Source organism: Triplophysa rosa, linkage group LG6 (assembly GCF_024868665.1).
Source record: "Triplophysa rosa linkage group LG6, Trosa_1v2, whole genome shotgun sequence".
NCBI lineage: Eukaryota > Metazoa > Chordata > Actinopteri > Cypriniformes > Nemacheilidae > Triplophysa > Triplophysa rosa.
This window is the reverse complement of record NC_079895.1, coordinates 3,245,506-3,268,198: the sequence shown is the minus strand read 5'-3', so window position 1 is coordinate 3,268,198 and position 22,693 is coordinate 3,245,506. Positions and strand designations below refer to the sequence as shown.

General features: G+C 40.4%; 1 protein-coding gene across 18 annotated transcripts in view; it reads left to right on the top strand.

The window, feature by feature from the left end:
- The window catches only part of tns1b (tensin 1b), a 182,928-nt gene that overhangs the window by 77,501 nt on the left and 82,734 nt on the right, over window positions 1–22,693 (top strand). For 2 of the 18 annotated variants that reach the window (XM_057336917.1, XM_057336914.1), the window contains exon 1: window positions 2,017–2,175. The exons of 12 other annotated variants lie outside the window; for them this stretch is intronic. In XM_057336917.1, the coding sequence (XP_057192900.1) occupies window positions 2,032–2,175 (144 nt within the window). In that variant the 5' untranslated portion in view covers window positions 2,017–2,031. 4 more of the 18 variants (XM_057336922.1, XM_057336920.1, XM_057336921.1 and 1 more) reach the window with 2 other exon arrangements.

Below are 22,693 nucleotides of genomic sequence, written 5' to 3'. Positions count from 1 at the left end.
GTGCGAAAAACAAACCAAAATAATGCCTGATATATAATCAATATATTCTCCTCTGTCTTGTCAGTATTACAACCTGGAAGCGAAACTTTGTGTTTACAAGCAGACGCATGCTGTATATAAGCTGATCTTCACAAAATGTCTGATGATTTCGATATCGAGGAAGACTTGCACTTATTTGCCCAACCGAATGCGCATGCGTAGAAAATAATCATTTACAGTCTGGTATGATTTTGCAAAAAAAACAGTTATCTTATGTTTCAGATAGAGATGGTGATATATAACTCTTATAAATCACGCTTGTTTAAATCTGAGTTTGAGGTGTTGACTTCATGTCCATGAGAAAAATGATCTCAGACTCCAAATATCTATACTGTATGTGTTTGTCAGACGAACCAGTCTTAAGTTATTTTGGGTCTATAGAGAGAAATATTTATCCCAATTTGGTAATCCTCTTTCTCTCTTCACTCTTAAAAATGAAGGTGCTTGAGAATTCCATAGAAGAACCTTTTTCGTCTAAATGGTTCATAACCTTTAACATCGCAGAACCGTTCTGTTTCACAAAAGGTTCTTTGTGGTGAAAAAATGTTCTTCAGATTATAAAAAGGTAAGAAAGAGATGGTTCTTTAAATAACCTATGACTGAATGGTTCTTTGTGGAACCAAAAATGGTTATTCTATGGCATCGCTATAGAGAACCTTTTATTTTTAAGAGTGTTGATGCCTATTACAAATACTTTGTGTAGAGGTTTCTGGCCTGCGGGTTTAGTGTAGAACCGAGCTGGATGGATTTTGCTCTGTTTGGACGATGAAACACTACCGCAATGCGTCATGAGTAATGTTCAGTTCAGTCTCCGGGCAGCAGTATGAGAAAATAAACTAACTATGACCACTGTAAATCGCCTCCTTTCCTAACAGTTAAGCTTTTCTTTCTTTTAGAGTTTTTTTTGTAAGCGTATATGACCACAACACATTGTTAGTGCTGGCGAAACGCACCGTCTCTTTACGACGCTTTGCCTCATTTCCACAACGTAATGTTCCTCTGTTTCACTTGAGGTATCTGAGGACTGACTCGCCGCTATCGAGAGAGATATAACCTCCCCGTGTTTGTTTTTTTGCCACTTGAGGGGTTCAATTAAGCTCCTGACATGCTGGTGTTCTGCTTGGGGCGGTTTAGGAGCATGGTTTCAATCGGGTTGGGTTTTTTCTAGTGGCGAGTTCTCACTGTGTTGACCCGCTAAGGTTATAAAGATCTGAGGAGGAACTATAGGGAACTGTTTGTCGACAGAACAATGATGGGTCCTTCTCCAAAACTGCATCCCCTGTTAGCCAAGAAGAGCACGGGGGACTCAGATCTGGGTTTGGTCGTGGGGGAAACGGTACAAGCAAAAAAAATCTGCCAATGGAGTAAGAAAAATAATCTTGAATTAAGGTTGACCTTTTTCTTAGTCACTCAATTCAAGATGATTTTTCTTACTCCATTGGCAGATTTTTTGCTTGTTTTAAGCACAAATTCACTGAAATTTCATATTTTTTACTAAAAACAAGACTTATTTTCTTAAGTCAGTTTGCTCATCAAGAAAATGCTTCTTGATTCAAGAATGTTTAGACATTTTTACTGGAAAACAAGAAAAAAAGACTTAGTAAGAAAGTCATTTTTTGCAGTGTGCAGATTAAAAAGATTTCTAAGATTCTGAAAAACATTTAATCAATTGATCCCAAACTTTTGACTAGTATATATTATAAGCTTAAATGTAACTTTTTTTCGTCAAATGTTTATTGTATTGAACTGAACAGTGTCAGTCAAGCCTGAATCAAGAAGGCAACTCAACTTTAATGTTTCTTAACCAAAAATAATTAGAGCAAGCTAGTGCTTGAGTCTTATACAGCCAGGCAAAAAAAACAACATGTCAAAATGTACATAAGCGTGTGTTGAATCAGAGAGAGAGAGAGAGAGAGAGAGGGCTGTGGCAGTGAGAGCAGGGAATGTGCTTCTAAAGTTTGGAGGTTGATTGAGGTGTGGTTGGCTGAAAGAATGTCAGCGCACCTCCTGTACACACACTTTCCATCTCATAAGATTTTACAGCCCGGTTGCAGCTGTGGTTTAGTGCCGCACATTTGGACTTTAGAAAACAGGACTGTGGAGCATCAGCATCTTTCAGCAGACTCTCGCGACCAGGTAAGAGTAGTATTGATAGAGTTAGATGTTGGTTTTGGGGTAGTGTTACTTGCGGCTCACATCAAAGTTTTGCACTGAATAGAGAATGTGTCCTGTGGAATTTAATGTTTGCATCAGCCTTTGAGGGCTGGGTGATATGATCAAAATCCTACACCTGTCATTTATATTGTGGCGATGGTATAGAAAATATTTTGGTCTTTATATTAACCATTTGCTAATGTCTATTTTTGGAATAACTTTTGTGATAAATTAAGTATGTTATAAAAACATGCTTTAAAGATTTTTTTATCTTTATATTTCAAGCTTGATAAAACACAAAAAAACAGATATGGATTGAATGATAAGTCTGGCATCAAAGGCAAAAATACGTTTACAGAAGATGTAATACTTGTAGAATAGCACAGATGTGAGTTATCGCTTGTTCGCTGCTGTATATTAATGTACCAAATTGGTTGCTTGGCAACCGTAAACAACTACACTCTGTTGTGCCTAACAGCACGCCCTTAAAACAAGTTATTTCTCATCTTAACTTGTTTGGGACACGTCCCGCTCTGTTTTCACAATACAGTAATTCATGTTTTTGTTGCTCGTGGGTGTAAATAATATAAACCCCACTAATAGCTGTGCAAATATATCTGGTGCAGTACAAATGACATAATAAAAATACCTGTTGACACATTTCCGACTTTGCACGGTATATAGCGTCATACCGCCTACCGCCTTTGCTCTCTGACCTATTTGTTTCAATGGTTAAGTCACTTAAAGATGTCAGAGTATTTTGTAGGTCTACTTTTATCTGGCGAGTCTGTGGTTATGCAGTCAGCCGCCGAGTGTCAAGGCTCATTTGGAAACGGTCTTGCAGCGAGTGCTACTTCAGAAGTGGCTGACTGTTCCCTTTGTCCGCGTTTGAGGTTGGAAGGAAGGACTGTTTGCTGCAGGTCAGTCCATTCCTTCATAGGGAGCTCTGGTGTCTCCCGGTCTAACCTCTGGCTGACTCTTTCAGGATCATTTCATATGTCTCCTGTCCTGGAGACCTAGTTCAGAGAGAAAACGTGTGTCATCAATGGTGATTTATATACAGCATGAAACAGGGATGTTTTGACTTTGTGGAATATGGCTAAAGTGGTTGAATAGTCCTGTGGGGGTGTAGGGCCAACCACAACCACCCCCTACTTGTGGAAAAGAATCACTGTATTTTAAAATGATTTATTTCGCTTGACTGTTTTGAGGATGAAATCTAGATTCTTACATGTTATAAAGCAAATCTCAGTGTAGTTGGTTTGGTCAAAACTTACAGTACCTGTGGCTTTGTGGGTGGCTGTTGGGTCAATGCTGTGTTTCTGTTCAGGTGTTCCGAGTGATTTTTTATCAGGTTATTATGGTTTTTTTTGGGAAGTTATGAGCGGTTGCTAGGGTGTTGCTGATGTCCCTAATCAGTATAAGTTTGGAGGATTTCAAAAATGTTTGTATCATGGTCTGCTAGGTGTAAATCATGAGTTTGATTTGGTTAGAAAGGTTGCACACTTCTGTTTGATACAGATCCCTGACCCCAACTACTGAAAATGTTCAGCCGTTGAAATGTGAAGTAATCCCACGATGGCTAGCGTGCACCTGGCAGTATCTGTTAACCAATGATCCTTAGCTCAGTCCTGGTGAATAAATATTCCCAGTGCAATATTCATGATTTCAGCTATACGCCTGGCACAGTTTATAAGATCGGCCACTTAGAGATATTAAACATCCTCGGGTAAGAATGAGAATAATGCATTTTTAAAATATAGATTTTTTTATTCATGATTCAGCATTATCTCCAAGAGGCTTTGGGCTAGACTTTTAAACTTTTATGATATTTATAATTCCCCCATTTATAGATGATTTATTCAACCCCTGGCCAGACGAAGCGAGCAGTGAAAGGGGGATTTTGGTTGGACTCCATTAGACTCCAGTGTTTGCGCTCTGAGTCCCTCCTCTCTGGCCCCGCTCCCAGTCTTTGATTCTTGTCTGTGCCTCTGGGGTTTTGCATGGCCTCAGCGTCGACTCCAAGCTTTTGCTCCTGAAAACAATGGCATCACATACACCCCTCACATGGCGTTTGGGTGCGGCCATCATCTATCACTGTTGTACGCATCCAGTTCAATGGAGCTTTATTGGAAGATTTTTTATCTTTGGCGGAATGTTGTTGGTCCAAGGAGTCAGCTTTAACTCTTCTAGGGAGACTAGATGTTGGAATATGAATGCAGTGATTTGCTTCCATTTAGACTGAAAAGCACCAGGGAGGTCAGGTGCTGATGCTGGGTGATGGAGTTTAGATTACAGTCGATATTCCAATTCATTTCAAAGACATTCTGTACACCATTGTAATTTCCACTAAAACCAATACAATTCCTGTTATCCGCTTGTTAAGCCTGATGTCACACATGCCCAGTCAGCGATTTATTTTTCATAAATTCAGCTGTTCGGGTTTTGCTTGAAATAAATAAATAACATCTTCAATGTTGCTTTATGTGAATCTGTAAGGATTAAGGTGCACAGGTTTTGACCCCAGAACTCCCTGTGCGGGAGACGATGAATGAGTTGTCAGGATGGTGAAAGTGAATCTGTATCTTTACTGATGATTTGGGGCTCTGTGTTCAGTTTTTTGAGTAAAGTGAGAGGTCGCAGTTTAGATCGGAGGCTTAAGGTCCTGAACACAGATCATTAATAAACCTCAGCTCTTTCTCTCTCTTCTACTGTCAGTATCTCTTTCTCTTTACCTTTCTCTCTTTTTCATTATTTTAATGTATCTCTGGAAATCTTTGAGCCCGGTTTCTAACATTAGTAGACACCAGGGGCTGTGTCTTTGGTGTGTTATAAGTTGCCCATGCATGTATTAGACACGTAAAATTGCAAAAACTAAAGTGTGGGAACAACAGATGCGTTCTATCTAAAAGCGAATGCTCACCCAGACCTGCCTGAAATGCCTCGTGTAACCACACCCCCACAAATCTACGTCAGTTGGTGGTCTGATTTGACTGAGACCGCCCAAATGTATACGCAAGTAAGGTGGGCGTACCTGTCAGTACAATTGAAGAGGAACCTGATGTTCCAAATATGGTAAGAGGCGTTACATTTCCATCACACGCTTGCAGTATTCCACCAATCACTACGCACTGGTTAACTGGCCAATCATAGCACACCTCGCTTTTCAGAGCTATGAGCTTTGTTAAAAATCTGTGCGTTCAGTGAGGCGGGGCAAAGAGGAGATACAAACATGCACGGTATGTGGAAAATACAGCGTTTTTGAACCTTAAATCGTGTATACACATTGCATTACATCTAAAACAAACCATAATATTAGTTTTAGCCGTGTCATATGACCCCTTTAAGAAAATCTGATATGGCCGCTTCAGCCAACATTTCCTTGATGTCCTGGGAGCAGTTTTCTCAGGCTGGCCCTGTTCGGACCCCTGACACTGGGGACCGGCTCGCAGCTCGATTGCTTAGGCCTTCAGAGCAATAAACCAGTCATCATACTATACATCACCAGCTTTTAAAAAGGGTTGAATCTCCTGTGGAGGTAATGACAGCGGTTGTAAAGACCGGAAACTAACGACTCCACATGAACTCCTATATAATAGGATTATTTTTCTTCCCGCTTCCCGCGATACGGCTAATGAATGTTGAAGCACACGTGTCTCCAGGCGCATTCTCAATGTTTGGAAGACATGCACGAGGAACATGAAAGCACATGTTGCCCACTTGGTTGTGATTTTGTTTTGAAATGGATTGTGTACAGCTGAGCTCTCCAGCAGGGTCTCATGTCCTGATCCGGGCATCAGACAATGAGGTATGATTTTTCATCTTTCTTCATTTATGTGTTTGTCTTTCTCCCCAGCTCATACAGTTGGGAAAACAAACAGCGACATACAAACTCCGTTAGATGGAATACGACGTCAAAACGGCATCGAAAATATGTAAACAAAAGGCCTTCAATGTAATGTAAATTTAATGTGATGTCCAGTCTTTGATTCAAACACAAAGATTTTTTCCACCACAGTCAGTACGTCATATTCCTACAAGATGTGTGTCTGCATTAATTCCGTTGGCTCCAGCAGAAACTGAGCTCTGTGACTGTACAAGACCTTGTTTAGGCTTCTAACTGAAGCCAGGTGTACAGTACGCTGTGCTCTGTTTTTTCCGTCCTTGATTTCTGTTGGTCAGATTGTAAGATATGACCTGATTGAGATGTTGGGTAAATGTTCGTACAGTTAAGACTGTACGATATCTTAGGTTAGATTTGGGTCATTATGTACGGCGCTGACTGGTCATTTTGCATGAATGTCCTGTTTGGGCATTAAGATTGGCACGCGAACACGAGAACTTAAACTGAGCGTACCCAAGTGGGGCGCTGATGTTGATGATGTCTTGCCTGGGAAATAAAACCATCACAAAAAGTCTAATGGATTTAATGGTTATGATGAGAATTGTACTGGTTTTAATGGAAACTGTAATGGGTCTCTGAAAGTGATGTGTTGGGTTCTGTTGGTGGGATGTTATCTGGCTGATGAGAATAAGACCCAAAAACACACTACATAATAGGATTTTGTGATGGTAAGCAGCTGATGGTTCATAAAGGTATTTGTAATGAAAGCAATTATATTTTGTAATTTAAAGTCTGGAGGTTGTCGAGACTGTATTATTATAGCATGAAGACCGCTAAATATAACGACTTTTTTGTATTGCATGGTGTGGCATAGCTACACACATCTGCATAACCAGTTGCCATGTTCCTATTGGTTGGCCATTTGATGACCGTCATAGAATAAATAAATAAAAAGAATTGTATGCTTTCAAAGAAGGAAGGTTAGTTCTCGGGTACGTAGAACAAAAAAAGTTGTCAACCAAATAGCCGAAATTGTCCTCACGCTGAAAAGATACAATCACACCAAAGACGGTCTATCAAAATGTTTCTTTTAATTTAACATATGCAAAGTGGAAAAAGTGCAAACAAAACAAAGAGCTTACGTTTCAGCCCATGCTTTCTTCAGTGCTCTTTTCTTCATTTTCATTGCATGTCTTCAGTATTTTCATTTTTGGCTATTTGGTTGTCAGGATAAATCACAGCAATGTGAATCAAGTTTTTGGACACTGGTAGTCCATCTGAAGCTGAGACTAGCCACATACTGTACCAATCCAAAGAATTCATGCTAGCTTAAAGTGCTCTTCGGTAAACCTAATAGCCGTAATGTTGTTTTATAGGAACACAGGAGCAGGGTACTAAAGCCCCCCTCTGTGTTCTCAAACCCACAACATTCTCTCTTACTGTAACTGTTTATTATTTTCATAGCTCGTTTCGGTCTCTGCCGAGAGCGTTGGCTCGGGGGTGTGCGTTGGAAACCGATATGTGGACGTACAGTAGACTTTGCCGGTCTTACCGAGTTTGTGAGCCTGTATGTATCTCAAGGTATTTTATGTGTTTAGGTTCTGTTGATTTGAGTGGTCTTGGGTTTCTGCGGTGAGCCGTGAATGTAAGGAGGCTTGATATCGTGTGACCTCACTGAATTGGTCTCCACGGACAAAACCGTCTGCTGAGGGTCGTAAGACTGTTTCTTCTATGGAACACAAAAGAAGATATTTTGAGAAATGTCTCCGTGGTTATGTGTCACACGATGGAAGTCAACGGGGGCCAAGGTGGTTTGGTTCCCAACGTTCTTCAAAATATCTTCTTTTGTGTTCTGCAGACGAAAGAAAATCATACAGGTTTAAAATGACATGAGGGTGAATAATGGATGAAAGAATTAATTTTTTTGTATCACTTTAAATAGAAAGTTCACACTATAGCAGGTTTGATTTATTTATATATGTGTATATGTATATGTATATACATGGGCGCATCGCTTCTTATCCTCCGAGTTTACAAGGATTGGAAGTGATATTCGGCCATTACCACCTGTAGCTTTAAGAGAGGTGAAGGAATTCACGGTTATTTGAATGTGTGCGCTCCATATGTGCAGCTCAGCGTCACTATAAACCGCTTTGGTGGGCCGCTTGTTCCCGCACCTGCCTCTCTTCAGGCTTCTGATTGGCCCCCGCATGTTCCAGCAGGACATACCTTCCGGGAATCACAGGAATGTGCTCCTTTAGCTGGAACATCTAGTGGACATGAAGAACAGTTCTCATTTTGACCCCACACTTTCTCGTGCCATGCTGGACCTGGCGTTTATTTTCTCTGCACGTAACTGCGAACGTTAATCCTAAGCGTCCTAACAATGCTTATTACAGACAACACAGAGGGGAACATAAAAGATAATAAAAGCCAGGACGCAGGAAATATGTCAGACTCATAACATCTAATAGGGGCTTTTCAGACGAGCCTAAATTCTCAGCTTACAAACAACAGCAACAACAAAGACACAACAACCATGCACAATATTTCAAGATACTTTCCCGCCTTGACAGGATGAGCGATGTTTGCGTGGATGCAAAAACTGCTTTTATCTGCATTTGGTCATATTTCAATTTTGTGTGCTTCGTGTAAACGGGTTGACCGTGATGTTCGGGGCTATGAGATGTTTATATTCATATTCTTATTTTTCATCCACATCATACATTTTTTTAGAAAACAAGTAGCACCTTTTTCATAAATGTCACAATATTGTGTTTTTAAATGCCATCTGACATCATTTATTGTAAATTATTAAAGAATATGAGATGGTTTTTGGGGGCGAGCCAGTGTCTTGTTTCGTCTCCTCCTTTTTCTTCAGGTTTGTGATTAAAGCTGAACATCTGTAACTGCAGGAACTCTCCAAACTTTCATACTCGCATCTTCTGTGTAATTACTTTGATATCACCAAACAAAAGACTCACGTTTTCCATCAGGAAGGTGTGTTTCTTAAACAGACACCCAGTTGTTACCTTTGTGGAAACCACCGAAATGCTTGTTAAATGACAACAATTTACAATGTCACGTCTTAAAAACGGTCCTTTACTTTTGGCACGATATCAGAGCTGTATTTTTTTTAATCAACCTGGATCTTCAGTTGCATTACCACCATAATTATTAAGCTTTGAAGTACCGTGAATATAAATATTCCAAATGTTTTTGAAAGAATACACAAATAGTTTTAACCATCAATAGAGTGTAGTTAGAACATTCACCAGAGGGGGCGATCTGATCATGCAAACAGCCCAATCCTGACCCCTGGCATTAATAATAGTTATCATGCATGTTGTTTTTGCTGTGATATTGGTGGTTGGTAGCTGTTTGTTTGGGAGGGGTAGGTGTGTAATCTGAACAGACCCCTCAACCCTGATTCAACAGAGAACACATTGTGTTGTACTTCGATCTCAGAGGCTTTGTAGATCGATGATCGCTTTAGTCTTGACATCAGAGAGAGAGAGAGTTGTTACGTTTATATGTAAAAAAAAAATTTGTACATTGGATAATTACACTTCAAGAACTTTTGTGGGATTTTAAAAGATATTTGTTAAGTTAAATGTTGGATTTTATCCAAAATGTTATCTTTTGAATTACAAAACATTGGTGTGATTTCCCAAAGGCAGTGAAGCAGTTGGAGGGGAGGGGTTGAAGAGAAAAGTCCTTTTAAGGAATAATGAAACTTGAATATCACTTCATTGTCCAAACCAGACATTTTTTCACCAAAATATTCCGAAGTTGGCTTTTAAACATTGTGCAGCCCTAATGTTGTTATCTTGTAAACACAGACAGACTTCAAAGTGTGTTCGTCACCTGAGGGTGAAAGGTAAAAGTGCTAAAGCTGTCAGTAAGAGCGCATCAATTGCTTTGGATCCGTCTGCTTTCAAACAGCTCCGAAGCGTTAAATTCCATGTGCCCGCATGCTCACCTGCCTGTTTACCTCTGAAGTCAATTTAAGTGATCTTTTTATTGTGCGAAAGAACAACACTGTATTCATATTTTTAGAAATTGTCCGTAGGGTTTTTTCTAAACGTCCTAATGTACCCCTAATTCTGAGACGTCTGAGATGAAACTTACATTTTATTGACATGCATTGTTGTCAAACTCTTTTTTAATAAGTGATGATGTCATTGGAAACACGATCTACGTTTGGCATTTTCTTCCTTTTTTAACATTCATTTCTTTTTTTCGTATGTTCTTGTCTGTAGTCGCCTTGAATGTTTTTGTTTTTGCGTTTTACAATAACAAACTGCGTTTTTCTCAGTTATAATTCTACAAACAGTTTTCTTTTATCTGAACTCTATTACATTATCTTTCAGAAGATGCTTTCGGGCAGTTTAAAGTGGATTCGACATGGTTTTGTTTGATATGTCAGAGCCGGTCCAGGAAAGCTTAAACGCGCTCTCCACAGTGTTCCTCACATTCACAGCTACACGCCTCATGCTGAGCACGGATTCTGGGACTGCTCCTGGCGTAACTTTGAGCTTGTCAACTCATGTTTAACCTGTAAGCTGAGAACTTGATAACAACTGGAGGAGAGAGAGAGAGAGAGAGAGAGGAGTGGGCGAGAGAGGTGGGCTGATGAGGGAGAAAGAGAGAGGCTGAAGGGCTTTTGTCTGTCAAAACCAAGTCCAGCCCACATGACATGTTGGGAATTTCGGCTGTGTGTGTTTCTAAGGATTTTTTCTCCTGGCCTGTTCCATAAATGCTTACAGGGAGAGAGAGCGAGAGAGCGAGAGAGAGAGGTAATAAGAGGGAAATGGCAGTAGACTGCACTCAGACTTCCTAGATTCCCTTTCGTAGGTGCTTGTACGACAGAAGCCGACCTTCTTTCTCAGTCAATAGCCATATATAGTGTGGAGGTTTGTTATGATCCATCCTTTTACCCGGAGTGGGCAGGGAATGTGAGTCAGTTTTCCAAGAGTTAAATCTTTCCCGGGAAGCCAAGGAGGCAGACGTGTCCGCACACTTGCACACGCTAACACACACACACTCTCGCTGGATTACACCGTATCTGTAAGAGAAAGCCGACTGCAAGTCTGTTTGAGCGATCCCGCAATCCTGTCTGCACGGAGGAGAATGCGGCGCTGGGGCTGACACACACACACATGCATTCATACCCAGCAAACCTTCTCGGATGATGGCCACTGCTGTGTTTCAGGTAGGAGGATTGGGACTTATCGACGTTGATGGAGATATCGTGGGATTCTTTACCTCATTTGCTCTTTGAGGTGTGTGTGCTGCAGAACAGTTGATGGGTTGTTTGCTTGTTCTGTGAAAAGACTGAGTGTGTAAGTGTTTGCAGACGCGTTTAATGGATGGGGATGGATGTGTGTGTGTTCTGTAAGAGCGAGACGAGTGGTAAAACGGCTCTGAAAGCGAAATGAAAAGTGCTGGAGCGCTGCGGTGATGTTGAGGAGAAATGAGACATAACTGATGTTCGACCACATTTAGACTCTGGGTCTGGAATGCCTCTGCAATGCAAACATGCTTTCAGAACATTTCAATGGGTCGTTGTGATTTTAAAGGAATAGTTCGCCCAAATGACAGATCTGGAATTCTTTTCTTAACCTAATATTCTGTTAAACCCTAATGTCATTTATTCATTTTGTGGAGAGTGTGTGGAATGTACATGCTCATACAACGATAGTTTATAGTAAGCTAAGGCTGTCCAGATTGATAAAAAGCGCAAAAATCTATAAAAGGAAAAAATAGTGCATGCAATGTGTGCGCTGTTAAATCTTTTGATGCCACATGATAACTTCGAATAATCTCAAACATATTGTAAACTGGATTTGGTTTGCGACAAGTGTGAGAAGCAATACTGTACAGTAATGATGTCAAACTACAGATGCCGTGTTCGGGAATTTGTTTGACAACCAAAGTAAATTTACTTTTAACAGTTCTCATTGGTGAGTGATCTGCTCTTTAAAGGTGTACTGTATTTTATGTAGCATGTAACAGTGTTGAGGGTGAGTCAGGGGTTGAGGTGGTGTAGGTGTCAGCGGTCCACAGCGAGGACTCTCGAGGGCTCTAGAGTGGCGTGTTCTCAGAGTTTCCCTTTCTACTGTAACAAATGTATCTGACAGGCTGACAAAGATGCTGTTAAATGCTGAACAATAGCCGTCCCCCTGTGGCGCAGACGAACAGCGCGGCGTGTGGCTCTCTTTCTCTCATTTATCTTCGCTTGTTTAGGGGTGAATGTCACGGAACATGTCAAATGTGGTTACGTTTACCACAAATTTAGAAAGAGAAACAAAAAATACGTTTTGCGGTAACCTTTTTTGGTAATACTTTGTAACTTTAGTAAATGTATTAGCTAACATAAACGAACAATAAACAATATTATATTTCGGCATTAGTTCATCTTTGTTAATGTTAGTTAATACAAAAGCATTTGTTTACTCATTGTTCATGTTTGGTAATTGTGCATGAACTAATTTTCAAAGATATAACTTTTGTCTTGTAAATGTATTGGTAAGTGCTTTAATTGTCATGAACTGAGATTAATAAATGCTGTGGAAGTTTATGGGTAGTTTACGTTAGCTAAAGCATTAACGGATGTCAACACATAAAATCCTATTGCTTTTTTATATACCAGCTTGCCTAAATGTTAATGTGTAACAAAAACTCGAAAGTGAAATGTTCAGGCGCATTGCAGTAAAGATGATTTTTGGGTTGGGGGTGAGTGGGATGTGCTGAATTGTCATGAAACAATGTGACAATACACACAAACAAGCAAAAAAGAAATGCTTGTAATTCTTTATGCATACTATTTTTCTGTTGATTTCAGTGACCTGGACATGTTTTTATGAGATTCATTCATCACTGTGTCCGGCCCTGTCCTCATGACCCTGAGGTCAAGAACAGTTGTGACCCTAGATATCACACACCAGACTCTTTAAGTATTTATGACGATGCAATTCAAATGCGTTTATGGCATCAAATGTCAGGTAAACCTTTTAACTGTGCTATAATCTTCTCTAAGGTTAAAATACAGGCACATGTAATATTCTTTAAGACGTGCTGGTCTAGTGCCTTGCAACATTTTGAGGTTTGTTTGTGTACTCCTCCGTTTTACCTCAACCGTGGGAAACAGTGGTGTTTTTGGCATTTTTGCAGATGCAATTTTGACTAATTTGGCTCAAATTGAGGAGAACAAAGAATAATGTTGTTTTGAACATATCAAGTGTATTTATCGTTAGCTAGAGATACCGAAAGGGGAAACAGAGTCAGAGAATCGCATTTTCTCATGGGTGTAATAAATATGTTGAATTGCCAGACCTCAGAACGTTCACTTGGCCTCACTGATCTCCGTAACATCTGAATCACCAGGAGAAATCTACTCTTTCATTTTGAATGAACAGTTTACTCAAAACGAAAAATGTGACATTATTTACCATGTTTGTTCTTACGTCGCTCCAAATCCATAAGCTATTTTTTCTTTTCAATTTTCCAAACCACAGCTATCAAACTACAAAAAGGTAGCCATTGAAATAATGACTAATTTGTCACTTTGAAATGCGTGTAAAAGAACTATGTGAAGATCCTTTAAAGCTGCAATTTGCAACTTTTTTGCTAAAAATGAAGAAAACATAACGTCAATCAAAGATAGCTATAGAAATGCTAAAGTTGTGGACCGCAGCTTTAAAAAGTCTCATTTTGTGTACAGCATAAACATACATCCAGCATACGTGTTAGGATAAACATCAAAATTAGTAATTAAATGATTGCTTCAGCTTGTTATTGATGAGCATCTATTGGCTTCTTCTCAGACATGTATTGGATCTTGGCTGTGCACTTTTTCCAACCCCCCGCAGGTTTCACTGCAGAAACGCCAGTAAAACTATCAGCTGATGGGGCTTAAGTACCTGCCATGACTCAGATATGAAGGAAGGAGATTTGTGGTCACTCAAACAGAGCTAATTACCAAACCGGTTTGTTAGTCTCCCACTAAGCTGTCTGATCCGCGATCGCTGCCAACCGTTTGATGTTGCAGGGCATTTTTTTCCTCTTTGGGAACGCGTTATTGGCAGGCCCACATTGAATCTAAACGCACCGAACTACACGGGAAGATCTGCAGAGGTGAAGTTATGCACATTTTGGGTAAGAGAAGCCATTATGGATTTGTTGCACTGTTTGTCAGAACAATGGAGGACAAGTAAATATTTCTGCAAAAACGGCACTTAGAAATTGCTTTTAACTAAGGATGTAAAAAAGTTGTTGGCACATGCACAATGAGGATTTCGTTTTCTCAACTATTAGCCTAACATGCAAACAAGTTCCTTTTCTTTGATTCATGGTCAGAAGTGAGATACTAGCTTTGTGGAGTTTTCTCAGCATTCCATCTGTTGGCTCGGATTATAATTTAAGTGTTTCAAGATCCTCTAACTGCATTTCCAACGTTTCTCTATTACTCAAAGCCAGGGAGATGCATCGAGATCCACATCGCTGCGGTCCAGTGTGGAATTCTGTGTGATAAATGCGTGTTTAAAAAAATGTTCTGGAAGTTCAGGGATGGTTTCATCTCATGCCTGGAAGATGTATCTAGTATCGCCTCGGAATCTGCATTTCTGTGCCTTTGCATAATTTGGCCAACCCTTTACTTGGATGTGAACGCATGAACCTCAATGCATCCAGTGGCCATGTTCAGATACCAGGAAATTATGCAAAGGTGTGTGGGTTTGTGCGGTCACGTGGTTGCTTGCAACAAGTGTTAACAGAAATGACAGCTGTGGAGATAAAGGCTAAATCGCGCGTAAATCTAAGATCATTTTTTTTGGAGCGATTAAGCTTGGTTTACATTCTTGGGCTCTCTTCTGGACATGTTAAATCCACCACAGATTCATACCTTGACCAAACAGATTCCCTTGTTGGGAACAAGATCTTTGCTTGAATCTCTGCTCTCCACAGATTTGTTGGCTTTAGATCATTTTTAAGACTTCAAATTTGTTTTGTAATAAAAGCACAAAAATAGCTCATAAAGTTATATCCCAAGTTTAAGATGGCTTCATTCCCCAGGGTTGTTAAATTTGAGCACCAGCTAACAAAATTGACAATATAGAAAAAGCAAATCCAAGATGGGGCCGTTATGACCGGGGCCCAACTTTTCACAATGTCACAGTTAATTAGCAGCAATCTTTAAGAGGTTTAGTCCTCGCCAAATGGTTGGAGGCTAGGAAGGTTGTGAGGAGGTGCTGACGGAGGCAGAAACGCGCTCTACGGACATTCCTGCATAGAAGCCGAGTCTCCGGGACTGTCGGAAGAGGGCTGATTTAAGACCCCTGCAGTATCTTCACAGACTGCTGCAGTTTAAACGGATGAATGCCTTCGCTCTGCGGAAACAAAGCACAACTGCTGGCGTGGAGTGTTCATCACTGCAGTTTGGCGGGCGGCACGTTCGGCGCTCTGCGGCTGGTGGAGGATCGTGAGGACAGGGTAACGTGAAAACACGGATAGCAGACATGAATCAGGAATGCAAACGTGTTTGTAGGAGTTCTGGTATATTGTGATTCATTGTAGTTTGACCTCAAACATTCCGATTAGAGTTTGACTTCAAGCATCTTTGCTTGTGTAAAGAAATGTCAATGAGAAATCACCTTTCAGTTGGTTGAGACGTTTAAGATAAGTTTAAGGAAATATTAACCCCAAAATGAAGATTCTGTCATTTATTCACTCTCATGCTTTTCAAAACCTGTAAGTAACTCTGTTCTGTGGAACACAAGAGAAGGTATTTTGAGAAATGTCTCTGTGGTTTTGTGTTCATTCGATAAACGTTAATAGGGAGGACCAGTGTTGCTTGGTCACCAACATTCTTTAAAATATCTTCCTTTGTGTTCTGCGGAAGAAAGTCATACAGGTTTAAAAGTAATTGATGAAAGGATTTTCATTTATGGATGAACTATACCTTTAAAACACCCGCATATTGGCAAATTCATTTGACAGCGTTGGTCAGAAATCAGAATGGGTTATATACTTAAACCTCCATAAAATAAAAAGTGTTGAATCTGAAGGGAATTTTACTTAAGGGAGACTGCGCACGATGCCAAAAGATTTTGGCATCTTCCGTGACATTGCTAACGTTGGCTTTGAATGTGTGAGGTAATGGCATCTTTGGCTTGTGCTCTGGGGCTCTAATGAACCGGCCGTTTGGTTTGAGGTGAATGATGTCAGTGTTTCTGCATCCATTTGGCTGTGTGCTGTATTAAGCAGGCATTGAGGAAAGAGGCCGAGAGGCTCTCAGAGGAGAGCAGAGATTGGCGGAGATCACTTTTCAAAGCAGCTTTTTGGAGAGTTGGCACTCTTTGGAGCTGCTAAATGGGATGCTGGAAGTCATTTAGGGGACAATTAGTTAAAACACCCTGTTCTGACTTTCGCACACTGGGGCTTAGTCCTACAAAAAGAGGCTTATGAGAGCTTGCCTGAGAACGTACCACTAAAAAGCATTTAACTAATATTCTGCTGCTAACGCTTATTTACATCTTTTCAGAGCTCCAGGTCATACGAAATTTGACAGAATTACTCTCACCAAATCAGGCAAACCAAATTTGTGTATTAATGGGAAATATTTTCCTTGAATGCCTCTCAAAATGGGGAGAGAATGTAAGAACAGCAGCCCACATAGAATTTGCGTCCGAGGAACTTCATGGAAAACATCTCTGAATTGGAAGGCCATGTGCACATCCAACTATATTTAATACGTTTTACAGAATAAAGGAATAGTTCAGTTGAACATGAAAATTCTTCCATCATTTATTCACCCTAAAGTCATTCCAATCCTGTATGACTTTCTTTCTTCCGCAGAACACAAAAGAAGATATCTTGAAGAACGTTGGTAACCAAACAACATTGTCCCCATTGACTTCCATTGTACAGATGCAAAACCACCGAGACATTTCTCACAATATATTCTTTTGTGTTCCACAAATAAACACAGTTATATGCAGGTTCTGAATGACATGAGGGTGAATAAATGATGACAGCATTTTTATTTTTGGAGGAAATATATCTCTCGGTTGTCCCCAAAAACCAATGCACAAATGTCGGAAACAAAGCTTGCAGATTCAAGTTGGGTCTTCCAATAAGTGAATCAAATCTCTGCTGGTTTGCAGTGTGTTAACCACCACACAAACCGCTGGAATGCTTGGGTCGCAGAAAGCAATTAAATTTTGCTTTGTGGCCCCAGAAACGCTAAACCTGCCTCTGCTTGTTCATTCCACAGATTATCTGATTGTAACGTTCGTCTGATTGCCGCTGCTTTGGAAATTCATAGTGAGCGGCACCAGTTTACCACTGGATTTAGTAATTGGACCAAATCAATCCGACCAAATCCCCTACGCCAGTGCGGGAAGTTGCCAGTTGCATGCGGATAGTTCCTTCAAATGATTGCAGCAGTTTAAAAGGTCTTTAATATGAAAATTGCCATATGCAATCACACATGCCTGTTTCTCACAGAAATATGTTTAATAAACCCATCGTCGCTGTTGGAGACGGGAAACGTGCCCGTTTGCTTGAGCTTTGAGGTTCAGTTGTGTGGTTTGTGTGGGGTATTGTCTTCAGTCATTGCTGTGTGATGCCAGTCGTGTAGTCTGCTGTGCTGTCAGGAGCCATTCATCATGTTGTGCTGCTCATGGTGGGGTGATACGAGACTCTAAGAAACTCATTTCTGTTTTCTGAGGACAGAATTAAAGCACAACCCTGCTGAAAACAGCCTCAGCCAGTATTCAAGACTGTCTACTTGTTGAACTCCAGCTTAATTATAATACAGAATACCGGTTTAGGCTTGTTTTTCCTACTTGTTTATTTGTCATTCAATAGGGTGCGTGTACTTTTTATTTGGGAACTAGCAAAAATGAAATAGACAAATATGTAAATGCCGATGTGCTTTGTTCACACTCAAAAAAAAAAAAGTTAGGTTATTGCAAGCCATCGTTGGGTCAAAATTGGACAAACCCAAGCTTTATGTTTACCTCAACAATGTGTTAAAACAACCCAGCAAAGGTTGATTTATAACTCAACGGTTGGGTTTGTCCATTTTTGGACGTTTTTAGAGTGCATGTTGCTCTATTGGTAGAGTCATGGGTTTGATTCCCATGGATAAAAATGCTTAGCTTGAATACGCAGAGGATTTGGCTGAGGATTCAAACATATGCAAAATGCAAAGAAAAAAGGTTTTGTGATGTTATTAAATGAAACATTTAAGTAATAAGCTGTGCTGAATTTTACCTTGTTTGACAGAAGTGAACATATGTCTGAATGACTGTGGGCTGCTTGCATTCTTACCCAATGTTCCTTCCAAAAACAAGATAACGGAAAATCAAGAAAATTGTAATTTATCAAGAAAATGGAAAAAAGTCCCATTGATACACACAATAATGGTTTGTCTCACTCTTTAGAGTGATGTGGTTTTATTTTGTATGGTCTGGAGAAAAATGTCTGTTTTGAAATGAAACGCATGTCCAATCAGAGTCAAAAACTTGCAATCTTGTGAGTCATTGTTGCACAAGAACACTGCCACCAGATTGGCTTGAGTGATGTCCTCTGTTGTTATGTCTGTAATACATCTCCTATTATAGGATGAGAGCCCGACCACAGAGAGATTTGGTGGTAGCTTTCACAGCCCTGATACAACACCCTCTATAAGAAGGTGTGTGGTGCGTCCGTCTATCGCACATGTGCCAAAACTGTGGGATGAAGTAGATCAGCCCACTGTTCTTATCGCTCTGGTTGGGCCGAAAGATGGTTCAGACTCGGGCTTCACGATCATGAGGAAATTCCAGAGGAGAACCCATGAGCGTGTGACCGCCGAACACGATGTGAAATATTTTGATGGTCGTACGTGTCGCTGACGGGATATTGAGGCGGGGTTCATGCCCCCTTTCTCTTGAGTATGTGGAGGTCTTATCAGGGCCTGGTCTCTTCAAGGAATGTTTATATAAAACAGGCCTGTTTCAGGGCTTGCTGGCACAGAGCTGCTTGTTTGCTTTTACGTTTGATTTATGGACGGGGCAGTGAAATAAAGGCAGGAAACCCAACCATCCCCCCCGGCCCACCATTGTGCTGATATGCAACATCACGCAGCACTAAAATCAGGGCTAGAACACAGAGTTTGGCCAAAAACAGTCGTAATTTACTTTCACTTGAATGTTTTCCACTGACCCTTGCATGTAAACGAGCCAGTGTTTGCTGCTGTGCCTTTAATACCCAGATGCTGCATTTTATTCAGAGAACATGTGCTGTTGGGTTTTTAAATGTTCCATCTTTGAATAATTGCCTTTTTGAAAAGCCTGCATTGTGACAGAATTACATGACGATCTGCACGGAAATGTGCAAATCAAACTTAAATGGTCTGGGATCTCATTAAAAGTAACAATGTTGCAATCTAATGTTGTAGTACCTGATCATTTAAAAATCGTTAAATTGTTAAATGATGTGATTCGAAGCTGCAACTTTTCTAACATTTTACAACTTTTGTAACTCATGAACCAAAATGTGCAGATCAGACTGTCACTGAAATGATCCGGGATCTCATTAAATGTGACAATGTTGCAATCGAAGTACCTGATCATTTAAAAATTGTAAAATTATGTGATCACAACTTTTTTGGGTAGAAATAAACGATTTGGTTATGAGGCAAGTACATAAAAATAAGCGTTTAAAACTCTCTCCTCACCTTTCCCCGGGTTCACAATGGTAATGTTATAATAATGTTTTATAAATTGATCTGTCATGTCCAATTTTACAGAAAATTTGACTTAATCCCATCATGTGAAGATAAGTATGTCAAGTAACCTGCAATTTTATGTTACGTTATACATCAGTTCTCTCTGGTTCTCGAATCTGATTGGCTGATAGCCGTGAGATATTCCACCAGGATCATCACGGGAACTGACCGTTAAACCGCTTCACTGTTTCTATCACTCCGCCACTAAACTAACTGGGACTATGCTGTCCTCGCAACTGCGTTACTCTGAAGAAGTTAGATTGCTAGCAAACAAACTCACGAAGCAGTTTATCCTTTCCAGAATGTTTACTTCTGTGATGCTTTTATTTTGAAATTACTAACTGCACATTAATTCGTTTGGTATAGCCGACATATAAAAGCGTGCACTGCGATCTGCACATGGGTGTACATATGCGATGGGACTTCCTTTCATTATCATTATATCGATAGCAGTTCAACTTCCAAGAATCAATATTATGTTAACACATAATATGAACGCTTACAGATAGTAAATAAACTTACAGGCATATCTTTCTCCAAGGCAAAGATTGTGAACCGAAACTAGGCTACTGCTTGCTGTACGATGAATGAGATTTAAATCTCAACTGCGCAAACTTCAATACTGGAAAATGGCCACTAGGTGGCGACCACACACCATGATAATTGGAACACATTTAAGTGAAACTAAACGTTATCAGAGTTGGCGGTGTCTCTAGCAATTTATTCACAGCGCTCTGCACTCATTGTTTAAAAAAATTACAGCGCGGGACGCGAGGGTCTCGATCAAGATCATAGAAATGGGATTAACACATTCTCGGCGAGTTGCCACTTAAAAGTCTCTCAGCACAGAGCAAATTTAAAAGAAGTGATTGTTTGGACTTAGTAGCGGAGGTTTAACTGTTATGCTGGGCTTGGATTCGTGGCGGAAGAAAGTAGTTCCCCATTTCCATTAAAACCGGAGGGGTTTAAAGAAACTCCGACGTTTTTTCTGGTTTTATCTACACACTTGTGCCGTCGAACTGATGTATAAATGCAATATCGCTCTCGTAGTCGTGTATGTAGTGTTATTGTATCTGCATGGCTGTGATTGCCTCCGGCACTCGGCCGCAGCCTAATCACAGCCTTGAAGATATAAGAACACTACACTCCTACTCGAGCGATATAGCATTAATCAGAGATGGCAACAGAGAGGCGAAAGTTACACACTGAAGACGGCTTTAAAGTCGAAATTAAATCACAAACGACCTTGTTTACTTTCTGAACACAGGTTTGTGCAAAATTCATTGGTGCGTGTTATTCCAACAAAACTTTCCTCGTTGGCAAAAATCCTTGTTTTAAGCCCCTCCCCTCCATCCACCTGGCTTCCAGTCTGGTATGTAATGCCCACTCAGATTTATCACTTCCAAATGGATAAAATCAAGTCCTGTCCTGCATTTTCCTGTTAAATTTAGTTTTGCTCAGAAATTACAGAACAGAAATGGGATTTTACATGCATTTGTTGTTAACCACTTGCAGATTTATGGAAAACTAGCTTTTCTCGCTGTGTAATTCAGGTCAGATCAGCCTCTTAAGTCAAAGCCTAATTGTAGCTTTTGTAAGTGTGCGTGTAAGAGAGAAATACATGAATCACGACTGTTGTGTTGGGACAGGACAGGTGAAGATGTCTCCTGTGGAATGGAGTGGGAGTCCCCCTCACCTGCTGGCCAGTAACTCATGAACTCCCGCGTGGCTTGTTTCAGCCTGTCACGTTTCTCAGATAGCTAACGACCAGATCTTTCCCCCAAAGTTCTACAATTCACGCTGTGCATCACATTTGGATCGTATTTTATGTGTCGTTTAATTGTCTTGACTGTGTTCTTCTAAATGGTTCTTTATGTTTTAAATGGTTCTTGAGTTTTTGCAATTACGTTTGGTTACTCGTGAACCCTCTTGTGATTGGAGATTAACCTTCTGCTTCGGCTCAACGGTCCAGATTTTTCTTTTAAGGAATTGACTGAGCAGTTTTTCCATTCCGACGTGGCATGACAAAGCCAGCGATTGTAAACAGACGATGCATTATGGCTTAATAAGCTACTCTAAGGTCTGAGTTGTTTCTCACAAATGGCTTGTACTGTATGAGTAGGCTTTAATCACAGAAAATGTTGTTTTCTTGGCTACTCTTGGATCGAGATTTCTCTTTTGAGAACACACTCTGTGTTTGTTTAAAATCATTGGTCATAAATTCGTTGGTCAGAACAGAAATTCATGTTGGATGTGCAGTTGAATTTGCATATGCATCTGGCAGATGTTTTTATGCAAAGTGACTTACAGTGCATTTAAGGTCTACGTTTTATTAGTATTTATGTGTGTTCCATGTGGAACAAATCCATGATCTTTTGCTTCCTCAATGCTTTACCATTTGGGACAAATTAATTGAATTTTAAAGTGATTGTTCACACCCCAAAATCAAAATCATTTACTCGCCTGCATATCAGTCCAATCCTGTATGACTTTCTCCTTCAGAACACAAAAAAAGATATTTTGAAGAACGTTGGTAACCAAACAGCATTGGCTTCTTTTGACTTCCAATGTATTGAACACAAAACCACTGAGACATTTCTCAAAATATTTATTTAAATCCAAAGAAGAAAAAAAAAGGACTCCCCTTATTGCATACTGAAGCTTAGCTCTCTCTCTCTCCCTCTCCCTCTCCTTCTCTCCCACTCCCACTCCCTCTCCCTCTCCCACTCTCTCCCACTCTCTCCCTCTCTCCCACTCTCTCCCACTCTCCCACTCCCTCTCCCTCTCCCACTCCCTCTCCCACTCCCACTCTCTCCTTCTCTCCCACTCCCTCCCTCTCTCCCACTCCCACTCTCTCCCACTCCCTCTCCCACTCCCAA